Source organism: Canis lupus, chromosome 3 (assembly GCF_048164855.1).
Source record: "Canis lupus baileyi chromosome 3, mCanLup2.hap1, whole genome shotgun sequence".
NCBI classification, from domain to species: Eukaryota; Metazoa; Chordata; class Mammalia; order Carnivora; family Canidae; genus Canis; species Canis lupus.
This window is the reverse complement of record NC_132840.1, coordinates 38,755,737-38,771,402: the sequence shown is the minus strand read 5'-3', so window position 1 is coordinate 38,771,402 and position 15,666 is coordinate 38,755,737. Positions and strand designations below refer to the sequence as shown.

Genomic DNA, 15,666 nt, shown 5'->3' with positions numbered 1-15,666 from the left:
ATATGCTCTTATCCCCTGCCAATTTCTCTTATTAGTTTCAGGTCAGATAGCCAACAACCCAACACATGCTTCCTCTTGGATGTCTGTCTTGAAATGGAGGATTTATTTCCTAAGTCAGCACAGCCCTCAGTCTTCTTGAGAGGACCCCAATGCCCTGAGCACTTTCCTATCCTTGCATGCAAAGTAGAAGCCAAAGAAAGGCATTATAATTTCTACTTATTTCGGTTTAAGAAACATCTCTCATCCAAGAGCCATCAAGAATTTAGTGGCTATCCTGGCACCGCCTAGGGGATGAAAGGTGTTAATATTGTCACCCTCGTTTTATGACGGTCCTAGCTCAGAGGAGCCTAAATAAATACTTGCTGATAGACTGATAGCCCCAGTTGTCAGACTGAGGGACTGAGACTGAAGAAGCCTCCAGGGCCAAGGAAGCAATGTGAGAACTTTGGAGTAGAATGGAAAGTGGGAATCAGCTTTAGATGTAGAGTCTAAGAGTCCCTAGAATCTTCATTTCCTCATCTAGAATTAAATGAGATAATATACATAAAACTATTAGCAAGTGCAGTGCCAGGAACAATGCAAGTTCTCAATGTCTCATGTCTTTTCTTTTTCCTTTTCTTGCACCAAGGGAACACATACAGCCTTTCATGGGGAACTTTAAATGTAGTTGAGATTTGGCATATGGGCTCCAGTGTAATTGAAGAAACTGCTCCTGAATGGGATTATGGGAATCAGAGAGGAAAAAAAAAAGCCTGAGGAAAAAAATCAGATCAATAAACACTGATTGTCCTTATAGAAATGACAGAAAAATCCAGGGATGGTGGGAGAAAAGAAAGGTTGGGAGAGACAATGTGATTTAGAAAAACTTCATTCTGATAATCCTAAATTAGGACCCGAGACCAGCAGAATCACAACAAGAAATGATCACTGCTTGCAGTGACTTCTGCAAAAGTAACTCAGAACAGGCTGGGCTTCTCTGATAATAGTCTTTTCCTTTCCGTAGACTATGAGCTCGCTGAGATGGAGGGCCCGATCTTTTACTGTATCCCTCCCTCCCGACTAACGGTCTAGTTTACTCTCCACAGAACAGCCGAAGTAATTCTTCTAAGGTATATCTGATGGTGCCTTTCTTCTGCTCAGAAACTAAAACCTTGAATAAGCTCTAGTGTCTTTACATACTACAATGATCCTCATGCTTTGGCCTTGAGTAACTTTTAAGCCCTCCTCTGTTACCAGCTCCCTCCCACTCTGGTTCAGCCAGGATGGCCTTTACAGTATCTTGAAGCCTGCCAAGCTGGCTGGTGCCTTCAGGCCTGGGGCCTTGCTGTCCCTTATATCTTCTGGTGTGGCTTGGGGCTCTCCAAAAACAGAACACTCCTGCCTCAGATCTCAGTATCAGCAAATCCTATTTGAAACTGTAGAAACAAGTACTAATAAACAGATTTAGTATTTTATACTCTTGATTTGCCATACAACCCAAACACTATGGCTTGCTCCTACTCTTCACTCAGTCTTGCTCAAGTGTCACCTGACTTCCTCACCTGAAAGAGTTCCCATCCATCACCCTAACGTCTGCCTCTTTACTCATCTCTTTCTTTAGAAAGCTTACCAATTCCTGATGTGCGAATGTGTGCTCTTTCTCTACACATGTTTGTATGTATACATACATGTGTGGGTGTATGTAATTTACATGAAAGTAAGGACTTGTATTTTTACTTTGTTTATGATCTTAAATGCTCTTATACACTCATCACACATCACCTTGGTTCTGCTACCAAACTTGAACATAAACTTGTATTTTAAGCCAACACCTTCTGACCAAACCCTGCTATCCCTAGAATCTCATTCTGAGACATTGGGAACTAATGTTCTATAAAACAATTAAGACAATAATGGGAAGTTTAGAGGGAAAGGGCCAAAGTTATGATCAATGTAAGGAAATCTCTATCTAAGGAGTGGAATCCCTGGATATTTGGCTTCACATAGAGAGAGACTCTTGTCAGTTACATGCATGAGCACATCTAGTTACTGTTTACTTAATTCATAAGCCAACAAAACATTATTCTTCAGGGGTGAGTCTGAAAAGATTATGGCAAATCAAGAGTATAAAATACTAAATCTGTTTATCAACACTTGTTCCTACAGTTTTAAATAGGATTTGCTGATGCTAAGCTCTGAGGCAGGGGTGACTTGCATTCTTTTTTCAGAGAGCCTTAAGGCATCCCAAAAGAGACATGCAGTTTCTGATTCCAAGGGATTTGTTGTCCTTTCCAAACAGCCAAATTCACTTGAATAACAGTTATGCCTATTTCTTTCTAAGGCCTAATATATAATGGGTCCTACAGTCTTGGAATATTCTGTTCATATATCTGGTAAGACGGAGAAGCACTTTCCTTTATAAGACAATAGAAAGAAAGTGAAAGGAAAAAGAATCGACATTTATTGAATATCTACTAAATAGATGAGCTGCATGTAAAATTTGAGATACAGAAAGAAATGCAGCAAGAGTGTGGATGGGACCACCTTGGTAGAGATGGTAAAGAGAGAAGGGAAGAGGGCCAGCAGCCTAGGGATAATAAACTTTGATATGATGGTCAAGACACCTGGGTGGCTTAATCGGTTAAGTGTCCAACTCTTGATCTTAGCTCAGGTCTTGATCCTCAGGGTCATGATCTCAGGCTCCACATTGGACTCCACACTCAGTGTGGAGTCTACTTTAAAACAAAAAAAAAAAAAAAAAAAGAAAAGAAAAAGAAAAAGATCTTGAAATTGAACTTGAAGAGGAGACTAAGAAGGATAAGCCAGAGATATAGGAGGAAAACTAGGAGGAACAGCATTCCAGAAAGAAAGCCCAGGAAAGAGAGTGTTATAAAGGAGAGGAAGCTATGATCATTGGTGCCACATCCTGCTGAGAGTCCAAGGATGAGGACTGGAAAGAACCCTACAGACTCATTAACAGAGGTCACTGAGGACCTTATCATTAACTCTTTCAGGGGCAGATGGGGACAAAATTTAAATTGAAGTGGGCAAGGGATGAGTAGAAAGTGAGGAAGTAGTAGCCATGAGTGCAGGCAATGCTTTGGAGAAACTTAGCTCTTAAAGGTAGAAATACAGGGAGGTAGTTGGAAGGTAGTATGAAGTTGACTAGTATACAGAAAGAGTTGGGATTTAAATCCAGTTCTGACTCCACATAAGAATCCTAATAATTGCTGCTTCTGGATCACCTCAGCCTGCTGTTTCCCTGAGTCTGCACTGGTAATCCATCAATCTCTTTCCTTTTCTCAATCACAACTACTCTCATGAGGCTCACCCATAGAAGAAAGTTCTGGAAATTTTGAATATTTCCATGCAAAATCTATCCCTTAGGTTTGTGTTTGGCTTTAAGATCTTCAGAGACTGGCACTTCCCCAATCTACTTTCATCCATATAACCCCTGTAAAATAAGTTAAGCAGGGTGGTATTATTGTGGTTTTATGGGTGAGGGAACTGAGTCATTGAGACATTTATGGTAGAACTGGCACAAGAATCCAAGACTTGTCATACCTAGTTCAGGGTTCTTGCTACTTTACCACACTTTGCATCAGAAGGTCAGCAGGTTATGGATGACTGATGTGCTGCTTACCCCTAGAACCACCACCACCACCAAAACATCCTCCTCTTTTATAAAACCATTAGTAATAGCGTCAGAAATAGCAGTGGTACCTGTTGTCATAATTGCCATAGTAAAGTTTACAAGCCTTGCCAAATACATTACCTCATTAAAATCAAAACAAATTCTCAGAGGTACTCAGTGCTGGTTCTCTCAGAGCTACTATCCCATGTTCTGATGAGGAAACAAGTTCATACAATGATGTCTAGTGGAACTGGGATTTGAATCCAGATCTCCAAACTCCCAAATCCAGTGTTTGTGTTTGTGGTTTATAAATGCTGGATCCCTTCAAGAATCTGATGAAAGTTATGGCCTCTCTTCACAGAAAATGTGAATGTATGTAATGCATACATTAAGTAGACAATTAAGGGGTTCATGGATGATCTAAAGGTAGGAACCCTTGCTCTATGTACTGGTTATGAGGGATTTCTCTGTTAATATTATAAAATACCTTGCCTTTCTAGAAAAGCCCAACAAAGCATTATCATAAACAGTTTGAAAAATAAGCGGATTTCATTTTGAAATAATTTTAGATTCATAGAAAGAGAAAGAGTAAACAGACTTCCCTTACACACATCATCTAAGAAATTAACATAAATATGATATTATCAGCTATCTGCAGACTTATTTGAATGTTGACAGTTTTCCCCCAACTCATGTTCTTCTTCTGGGTCCAGGGTCTAAACCATGATCACACATTGTTTTTTGTTTTTGTCTCCTCCAATCTGAGACAGTTCTGCAATAATTCCTGAAATTTCAGCATCTTATGAGCATCCTGGCTAATAATTTTGTAGAATGCACTTCAGTTGGGGCTTGGCTGATGTGTCCGGACGTTTTTGCTGAGGTGATCCATTTTTGGCAAGGGCCTTACAGAAATGATGTCACGTCCTTCTGGGTACATTATGAAGGGAGGTGCTCAACACTGAGAGATCCTGCTGCCGGTACTGTTTGACTTTGATCACATGGGTGAGGCACTGTTTGCCAGATCTCTCCACTGTGAGTTACTGTTTTTCTTTTGCCATTAATGAGTACCTTATAGTAAGATACTTTGGGACTATGCACATAGCCCACTGTGCATCATACTTTCCCTAATTTCAGCTTCCATTGGTGATTCTCCCTTGCAACAAGTATTACTACGGTGTTTGCCTAATGAGAATATTCTAGTTCCATTATTTCCTCCACATTTATGCTGGGGATTTACCCCAAAGATACAGATGCAGTGTGAAACGCCGGGACACCTGCACCCCAATGTTTCTAGCAGCAATGTCCACAATAGCCAACTGTGGAAGGAGCCTCAGTGCCCATCAAAAGATGAATGGATAAAGAAAGTGTGTTATATATACACAATGGAATATTACTCAGCCATTATAAATGACGAATACCCACCATTTGCTTCGACGTGGATGGAACTGGAGGGTATTATGCTGAGTGAAATAAGTCAATCGGAGAAGGACAAACATTATACGGTCTCATTCATTTGGGGAATATAAAAAATAGTGAAAGGGAATAAAGGAAAAAGGAGAAAAATGAGTGGGAAATATCAGAAAGGGAGACATAACATGAGAGACTCCTAACTCTGGGAAACGAATTAGGGGGATGGAAGGGGAGGTGGGCGGGGGGTGAGGGTGACTGGGTGACGGGCACTGAGGGGGGCATTTGATGGGATGAGCCCTGGGTGTTATTCTATATGTTGGCAAATTGAACACCAATAAAAAATAAATTTATATAAAAAAAATAATTTCTAGGACATGGTCCCTGAAGTGGACAAGAAGACCTGCCCTTTCTTCCCAAATATTTATTTCTTCAATAATTTACTTCTATCAGTATGGCCTCGGGGAGCCACTTTATACTACCATTACTTATTCTGTTGATCAAATTGTCCCCAAAGGCCATGGAGAGATTCTTAGAACTGTCTCCTATGCACTTGGATGACAAGTTGTCTTCAAGTACTTCCTTACTTTCTGGCATCATCAAACGTTCATGTGTGTTCTCTGTCCTCACCCTGGAACTGGCCAGGTTTCTAAGAAGAAAGTTTTAAGTAGATGATTAAGGGGTTCATGGATGATCTAAAGGTAGGAACCCTTGCTCAAGATAGGGTATGTGGTATCGGACCCAAATAAAGTGTTAGATGAGGAAGTTCCATGGTATGATCCTTCTCAGAAGTTTTCTGATTCCTTTTAGGTAGACAACAGTATTTAAAAACCAGGATCTGGTGCTAGGTGTGCACACTGCTACAAGGGGTCATTGCTTCCAGGCCATCTCAGCAGAGAGCACAGGGAATATATGTATGTGTACTCACACACGGATATACACACTATATTTATTTCTGTCTATGACTATAGCTCTGTCTAGAGACAGCTGTACCTACACACATATATACAAAATCTCAAGTTGATCCTAATACCTCCTACTTCCACTCACTACCATAGGGTTCACTGTAACCTTCCCCCTTCCCTATTTAAGAGAAACCTGGCTCTCATTATCCACAATATATTAATTTATTTGCTTAGTTGTAGTATACACATAAAGGAGTTTTTGAAGAGCTAATCCAGACATTTATGAAAAACAAATTTAGGAATTAGACTATAATACTTAAAATTGTTTTAAAGATTTTATTTATTTATTAGAGAGAGAGAGAGAGAGAGAGAGAGTGAAAGAGAGAGCGCTCACACATGAGCAGGGGGAGGGGCAATGGGAGAAGGAGAAGCAGACTCCCTGCTTAGCAGGGAGCCTGACACATGGGGCTTGATCCCAGGACCCTGAGATCATGACCTGAGCTGAGGCAGATGCTTAATTGATTAAGCCACCTAGGCGCCCCAGAATATAATACTTATATATGGTTATTTTATCTTTAGCCATACATTATACTATCAAAATATTCTTTCTCAAAGCTACTTAGGTTCTTTTCTTTCTCAAATCCTTAATGTGGTTATGGTATTCATTGTTAACATCATAGATTTAGATTTTGCTAATTGTATTTCATTTTGCACACTCCCACCACACACATACATCCTAGTACTATCTATCTATTGATCTACCTACCTACCATCTAACCTACATACCTTCTATTTTCGAGGGGCATGTGAAGTATCACCATAGTTCTAAGAATTAGAGTTCTATAAAAAAGATATGCTGAGAAAAGTGCTACCTCCACCTCTTACCCTGTTTTCACTCCCCCATGTTTCCATCCCATTCCTACCCCAACCTCCATGTAACCAGTCAGTCTCATCAGGTTCTAGTTTAATCTTCTTTGTGTTTCTTTTGCATAAATGAGTAAATACACATATAGTTTCTTACAGTCACCTTCCTTTTAAATGAAAGGGAGTATAATATAAACTTATTTGCTTTCTTCACTTAACAAAATATCCTAAAAATCACTTCAGGTCATTTCTTATCCTCCACTGTACAGATGAAAAGCCAGGTGTAAAGAGGTTGGATAACTTGCCCAACGTCACACACCTTGTAGAGTAAATCTGGATTCGAACCCCAGAAGTTTGGACTCTGAAATTCATGTTCCTTCTACTACATTAGAGTCTCTCATCCACAGTTCCTGGCATATTTTTTGGAACCTCTAGTTTTATTGAGTTCTCTTAGATCATTTTCAAAATTAATATATGGATCATCCAGATGACTGTCTTATAACCAAACACTGCAGGGCATTTTCATCACCCAAGGGGAACTGAGTCACTCAGCTGCCTAAGGTGAATGTCCTCAGTGCAGGAAAGCGTGGGAAGTTGTAGGGGAGGAGGGGCAACAGTTACCTGGCAGCGGCCTTGGCTTTTAGTTCAGGGAAGGCAGCATGGCCCTGCACCATGTGGTCTATCTGAAAAACAAAAGAGATGGGTCAGTGTTATAGTTTCTCTGACTTATGTGGACACCAGAAAAAGAGATATTAACATATCTGTTTCTTTCAACTCTGTCCACAGAGGATCTAAGAATGTTAAAATGCTAACTCGACTAGTGTCCGGCTCTTTCAGAAACTTAGCTTTGCTTCACCTACTGCCAGCTTCTTGATCCACAAACCAAAGCAGTCTAAAGAAAAATGAGCAGGAAATGAAACTCTCCAGGCTAAACTGGTAGGAACAGGTAGTATCAGGTCCAAAAAGGAGGTGTGAGGACAAGAGTGGGAAGGGGTAATTCCAGGACCTGGGTGTTAAAGTGCCAAGCTCTGGGTCAAACCATTTCTGTCTCCTGGTTCAGGCTGTTACCCCAGGGCAATAGCAGGCCTTGAATTACTCACCCTGTCTTACTAATGGAGAAGCTGAGTGAAACGGACTATGAGGAGGGATTATAATTCAAAAAATAACAAAAGAGTTGCCCTAGAGCTGTCAAAAGGGCATCTCCTGACTGGAAAGTTATCACATTAAAAAAAAAAAAAAAAAGAAAGAAAGAAAAAGAAAAAGAAAAAGAAAAAGAAAAAGAAAAAGAAAAAGAAAAAGAAAAAGAAAAAGTTATCCCATGAGAAATTGGGGCATAGCTCTCCAAGGACAGTAATGTCTGAGCCCTGTGGACAACAATCTACTTCTCATTTGAAATCCCATGTTTGGGATTTTATTCCTTGGTAGCTCTAAACAAAATAATAAATAAAAGTATCAGGAAGGGAAATGTTTCCCCATGATGCTACCCTGCTTGCTAAAACACACCCAACAGTGTGCCTGTATTCCTGAACCTAATTTGGGCGTCTTCCCAATGCTCACATAAGTCTCTAGTACTCCAGAATCATTCTAACTAATTTATTTATTTTTTATATTTACTTTTTGTTTTTTTCTTTTTTAAAAATTTATTTATTTTAAAAAGATTTTATTTATTTATTCATGAGAGAGACACACAGAGAGAGGCAGAGACACAGGCAGAGAGAGAAGCAGCCCCCATAGAGGGAACCTGATGTGGGACTTGATCCTGGGACTCCAGGATCATGCCCTGGGCCGAAGGCAGGCATTCAACCACTGAACCACCCAAGCATCCCTCTCTTTTTAAAATTTAGTTAAAACATATAAAACATAACAACACATAGTTCATCATTATTTTCTGATGTAGTTTTCAACAATTCTTTAAGTTGCATATAACACCCAGTGCTGGTCACATCACATACCCTTCTTAATGTCCACCATCTAATTTATTTTCATTCAGACTATGAACTGATTGGTTATTTTGGCCTCATGGAGATAGTCAGTCTCTCAAAAAGTGTTTCCTGACAGCCAGAGCTGTGTAAAGGGGAAGATAATTTTTTTCTGGAGCCACAGAAATCAGGTCTTGGTTCTGGCTCTGATACTAACTAGCTGCGTGACTTTGTGCAAGACACTTAACTACTCAGAACCTCAATAACCTCCTTAGCCCTCCCCCAGACTCCCTTTAGAACAGGATTGCTGGGCTGTAGAGAGTGTCTACCACAACGTCAACAATAGTATAAATACTAGCACCTAAACTTTGCTGCTCATTTACCACGTATCCACACTGAGCTAAGCTTTTTACATACATTATTACCTCATTTATTCATTACACTATTCCTGGGGAAAAGATAACACTCTCTACTATACAGATGAGAAAACTGAGACCAAAAGAGGGTAAGCAATTTGTCCGAGGTTGGTCACAGGGAGTAAGTGACAGATCTTCGTTTCCAGTTGAGGTTTCTCTGTACCTAAAGTCCTTGTTCTTAACTACTATGCCGTAACATATACTAAACTTGTAGGTCTATGTTGCTGAATTCCATGTGTACAGTTATGAAGAAATACTCAAAATAATACCAAAGCCACTGGTCATTTCAATGAGAAAAAGCTACATGGGTTTCAAATGCTAACTTCCTCCAGATTCAGCCTTGGGTTCCTGTGATGAGGGGTGTCAGGACCTTAGAGTTTACAACAGTAAAGGATAATTAAAGGCATTCCTTGATTTGAGGCCCATCTCTATGGGAAGCACTTTCAGAGTTCAGAAAAGGGAGATTTAAATTAGCATCCAGTGGGAAGCACAGAACCCAGACGTGTGGTGCATGCATGAGTATAGTGATTCAGTATTTACTGAATGCCTAGTGCATTCACTGTGCCTAGGTTCTGGAAATACAGTGGAACACAAGAAATACAATACATATAATACATATTAACATAATGTCAGAGGTCAATAATTTGGCAATAATTATTTAGTTGGGGGAGGTGAGGCTTCAGTTGGGAGGCTGAGAACAGGTAGCTTGGAGGAGTAGGGAGCTAGAGGCCAGGCATGCTGGAAAGGAGGCTGTGATGAGTAGATATGGAGATGGAAAGACATTGATGGCTGCGGACAGTAAGGAGATTGGCAGAGCCCTGAGCCTAGCATATCATAGCTGCTCTGTAAATATTTCTGGAATAGATGTGGGATGCGCAAAGCACAATGGAGACACACCACATGCTTACACAGTACTGTGTGCTGTGATATGATGAGGCCAGATGCACTCACACACTACCACAGATGCACTACCACACACTTTACATTTGTGTCTATTTTTGTGGGACACACTTAGGTCACAGGTGGCTGTTAAATTAAAGAATAAATGGAGTAGCGACAATACTGGAATAATGGGAGAGTGTGGGGGCAGACAGTGGGTCTTGAAATTCAGGTAAGTGCTTATACTTTTATTGAATTAGAGGCCATGAAATTACTTGGATCTGGGGAGCAGAGTGATGAGAAGTTAAGAAAATTAGCCTGGCACTGGATGTTATGCTATATGTTGGCAAATTGAACTCCAATAAAAAATAAATTTAAAAAAGAAAAGAAAAGAAAAGAAAATTATCCTGGTAGGGAATGCAGGACAGAGACACGGCCAGGTGTAGAGGGCAGGAAACGTAGACAGGGCTCAGAGTCTGAGGGTGAGAACATGAGGCAAAAAAGTTTCCTGTTCTTGCTCCATTGTATTATTTAGCAAGTTTTAAAGAAATCATTAATTTATATGTCTTTCTGAGCTCTATTACATCAAGAGCCCCATTATTTCCCAATCCCCACTGCCTACATCAGTACCTGGCACCTTGAATGAATAAATGAGATATATGTAGAAGAAAACAAATTTGGTGGCTGGCTAGTTGCAGAATGTAAGAAAATCAGATCAAGAAAGGTGTTTGGGTCTGAGAAAAGGCGGTGTGGCCATATATATCACATATTTTTATTGTTGGTATTTTTGATGCTTTATTTTTTATTTTTATTTTTTAATTTATTCTTGAAAGACACAGAGAAAGAGGCAGAGAGATAGAGGAAGAAGCAAGCTCCTCACAGGGAGCCCGATGCAGGACTCAATCCCTGGATGGGGATCATGCCCTGAGCTGAAGGCAGACACTCAACCACTGAGCCACCCAGGCATCCCATTTCTGATGCTTTGAATCTATGGTCTTACTGTCCCCAGAGAGACTGCCCCTGGTAAGGCTGGCAATTCCTAGACAGCAAAGGACTCAACTCATCTGGGAGCATGCCTTTCATGTGCAAACTAACTACTTCAGGGCCTACCTTCCCCCACCTCGCCTATGGGCTACTGCTTCCCTGCTCTAAGCATGCCAGGGCCAGGTACCAACCAGAGGGCTAGGGACAACTGTGCTGCTTCCCGTGTGGCCCTGCATGATGGTAAGGCATGCCCTCCCCTCTTCAGAACTGTGAGCAACAAGCTATCCTTTCAGATCCCCTGATCTGTTGGCCTCATCATATCAGAATAATAATAAAATCTACATTTTAAAACAGTAGCTTAGTGAAAAGAACACAGGCTTTGGAAACAGACAGACTCATGTTCAAATTCATGGTCTACGCCTATATTCTGTGCTAAGGAGGAAAAGTTACTTGACCTTTCAGAGCCTCATCTTGTACAACTGTAAAATAATGATAATAAAGTTTGCCTTGCAGGGGTGCCTGGTATATAGGTGGCTCTTAGTTCATAACATCTATTATTAAAAAGAAGGGGATGACACCAAAAGGGCCAAAATGGTCGGGAGAACGGAATTTCAAATGGTCGGCTGCATTTTTCCCCCCTCAACAGCATCTGGTAGAAAAGCCTACTCTGGTTAGCAAAGACCAAGTCAGTTTTTCAAATAACTAAGCACTCATTTCAAAAGCCTGGAGTGCCTGATCTTAGGGTTGATCTCTCTATTTATGTTCTATTTTCTAATGTATTTAGCATGGTATAGAACACAGTGTCCTATTAGTGGTTATTTGTTTCCCAGTGAAATAACCAGTTTAACCACAATGACCGTATTTGCCAAGTGGTTGCCTTAGAAATATAGACAGAGCTTGCCTAACTTTATGACTATTTTTTTATTTCCTTCATCTTCTCAGATTTCAGCTCTGAGAGCAAACAGAAAAGTCTACAAACGATATGGATAGGTAGGAAGCTTGAACTGGACAGAGTCAGATCTTCTTCAGGGTGGCTTTCTAGATCAAGAGGGAAAAGCCGTCTTATGATATATAACTAGGGTTGACTTTTAGGTCCTTCCTTGTAAAGGTGGCATCTGCATTTGGAATACAGGAGAAATAGAAACATAACCCGCTATAACACAGAGATCATAAACGGGTAATACAAAGGGACATCTGGCCCACAGATGTATTTTACTTGGGTTCTATCATGCTTAAAAAAATCAGCCAATATTTTTAAATTGGGAGATTCCACTTGAAATCCAGATTTTGGTTTCTCCCAAAGAACTGGCATATGCAAGACATTAGGCCACCCATATTCCCCCACGGCAAGAGTCAGCTAGAGCCCAGGGATGACTGATCCCTTCACAAGGGACTGCACTGTTCAGTATGTAGAAGACCCTGCCACTCCCCAGTTCCTCCCACAACAGACACCAGATTTCATCAATTTCTCAGTATGACCACACAAATGTTTTACTTGTAGGAGAAATATATTTCTCTATGCCCATCTCTCTATGAAAGGAAGGAACATAAAATCATTCCCTAGAGTGCCGTAAGTTGAAAGAAAAACTTCTCTATAAAAGTAAAAAAAAAAAAAAAAAAATGTTTGCCTAATCTGTTTATGCTGTCTGACTCCTTTAGGCATGTGAGTTTCCGACTCTTGAAACGGCGCAAACACAGACAGGGAGTCCTGAGACCCGAGTCAGTTCTGGCTTAGGTCTTGTTCTTAAACAAGACCATTTCTAATTCTTTCTCTACAACACTTAGTAAATTAATATGACAAATAGCCAAATGTTTGTAAAATCAGACAGAGGACTGCAGTGCCTGAGATCTCAAAACTGTGGGCACAGAGCTCATAGACGAGAAAAACACATGAAAAAGGCAAGCTTAGAATCCCAGAATTTTAGGTTCTATGATCATTTTGCTGAGGCAAAGCTATCTTATGGCATGTGGGCTTTTCTCTGTTAAGACCAATTTTATGGGGCACCTGGCTCAGTGGTTGAGCATCTGCCTTTGGCTCAGGTTGTGATTCCAGAGTCCTGGGATCGAGTCCCACAACAGGCTTCCCACAGGGCACCTAAATCTCTCTCTCTCTCTCTCTCTCTGCCTATCGTGAAAAAATAAATAAAATCTAAATTAAAAAAAAAAAACAATTTTATTGGTTGTCCTCAAATTTAGTGAGGCTGTCTTCACCTTGCTTTGAAAAATGAAATCATTAGGCTCAGAGAAATGTTCGTCACTTGCCACAACTCCCTTTTGGCCATTTGCATTTACCTGAAATGTCCCTTTTTTCATCTCAGCTCTTCCAACTCTTTACTTAATCTCGTCTCCTTATCTCAAAGCAAAAACATTTTGTCTGATTTTTCCCAGCCTTGAAATTCTCATAAAAATCTAATGGAAGAAGAAAGCCCAACCTAGACAATTTCTTTTATGTTGTTGGAAAGAATTGTGGGTTTCAATACTGAACAATTCCTAAGAACAACAAACATTCCTGAAAGAAAACGTAAACTCTTTAATTTTTCCCCACAACTTTAATATTAGCTTGAGATAGAACAACTTCACTTATAAGTAGACAAATTCTGATTTAATCCAGAGCTTGTTTGGTCAGTTTCATTCAACAACAAAGTTAATAGCTTTGTGTATTTTTATAGTTTGTTGATTAATTCACTTATTCAGGAAACTAATGAGATATATGGCTATTCTGTGCTAGGTATCATTCTAATAATTGAAGACACAAAGATAAATGAAAATCATTCCTCTCAAAAAGCTCTGCCTGTCAGTGGAAAATAGGGCTGCCAATATTCAAATATGGTCTTGACTGATTATGCTCTTTATAGATTCCACAAATGTTTATTGAACTTTTATTCTGCTCTAGCCATAGTAACACAGGAGATCCAGTAGCCATAGAAAGGCAGCTTAAGACTTCATATAAATGCTACCCCAACCTCTGGATGATCTCTGAGTTACATTATAAGCAGCCCAGCTAAAGCTGAAAGAACTCCACAGAGATTTCAGTAGGTGCTCATCACAGGAAAGACAAAACTTGAGAGTCTGAGTTCAACCAAATAAACTACCTGTTAAAAAAATACTCTTCAGAGGAATAAGAATAACCCAGTGTCTCTATAATTTATCAATCATAATATTCAAAATACGATCCAAAATTGCTAGCTATATAGAGAGAAGGAAAATGTAATCCATAATTAAGAGAAAAGCCATTTAATGGCCAATGATCCTGACATGACACAGATGCTGGAATTAGATGGCAAGAATTCAGTAGTTTTGTCTAGATTTGTCTCCTGTCCAAGGGAAACAAAAGCAAAAATAAACTATTGGGACTACATCAAAATAAAAAGTTATTGTACAGCAGAAGAAGCAATCAATAAAACTGAAAGACAATCACTGAACAGGAGAAGATATTTGCAAAAGACATATCTGATAAAGGATTAATATCCAAAATATATGAAGAACTTACATAAATAGGTGAAGGGGTTTGAGAGTACATTTATCTTGCCGAGCACTAAGGAATATATGGAATTACTGAATCACTATATTGTATATCTGAAACTAATAGGATACTATGTTAACTATACTGTATTTAAAAGAAAATAAAGAATATATACATCTCAACACCAAAAAACCTAAATAATCCAACTAAAAATGGGCAGAAGACCTAAACAGACATTTCTCCGAAGAAGACATACAGGTGGCTCACGACACATGGGAAGGTGCTCAACATCACTCATCATCAGGGAAATGCAAATCAAAACCACAATGAGATAATCACCTCACAAACTGTTAGAATGGCTAAAATAAAAAACACAAGAAATAACAAGTATTGGTAAGGAAGTGCAGAAAAGGAACCTCCATGCACGGTTGGTGGAAATGTAAATTGGTACAGCCACTATGGAAAACAGCAGGGAGGTTCCTCAAAGAATACAAAATAGAATTACCATATGATCTAGCAATTCTACTGTTGTGTATTTACCCGAAGAATACAAAAACACCAATTTGAAAAGACATATGCACCCTTATGCTTATTGCAACATTATTTACAATAGCCAAGATATGGAAGCAACCCAAGTTTCCACTGATAAATGAACAGATAAAGAAGTGGTGTGTGTGTATATGTATATATATATGTGATATATATGTATATGTATATATATGTATGTGTATACACACACACACACACACACACACATAATGGAATATTTCTCAGCCATAAGAAAGAATGAAATCCTGTCATTTGCAACAACATGGATAGAGCTAGAGGGTATATTGCTAAGTAAAATGTCAGAGGAAGACAATATTATATGACTTTGCTTATATATGGAATTTAATAAACAAAACAAATATACAAAAAAAAAAGAGAGACAAACAAAAAACAGAACAAACTGATGGTTACCAGAGGGATGGTAGGTGGGTGGGGGGATGGGTGAGACAGGTGAAGGGGATTAACGGTACACCGTCATGATGAGCACTGAGTAATATATAGACGTGTTGAATCAGTGTATTGTATACCTGAAACTAATATAACACTGTATGCTAATTTTACTGAATATAAAAAAATAAAATCAACACAAACAAAAAATTCACCATATATCCTAAAAAGGAGGGGAGGTGAGAAGAGCACTACAAAACTGTTGCTTGATCTGAGCACT

The 15,666-nt window shown here is 39.4% G+C and overlaps 1 protein-coding gene across 28 annotated transcripts in view; it reads right to left on the bottom strand.

The window, feature by feature from the left end:
- FGGY (FGGY carbohydrate kinase domain containing) overlaps nt 1–15,666 on the bottom strand; it is a 413,650-nt gene that overhangs the window by 108,317 nt on the left and 289,667 nt on the right. For all 28 annotated transcript variants that reach the window (XM_072820441.1, XM_072820456.1, XM_072820442.1 and 25 more), the window contains one exon: nt 7,411–7,472. In XM_072820441.1, coding sequence (XP_072676542.1) covers nt 7,411–7,472 — 62 coding nt within the window. The remainder of the gene's footprint in view (nt 1–7,410; nt 7,473–15,666) is intronic.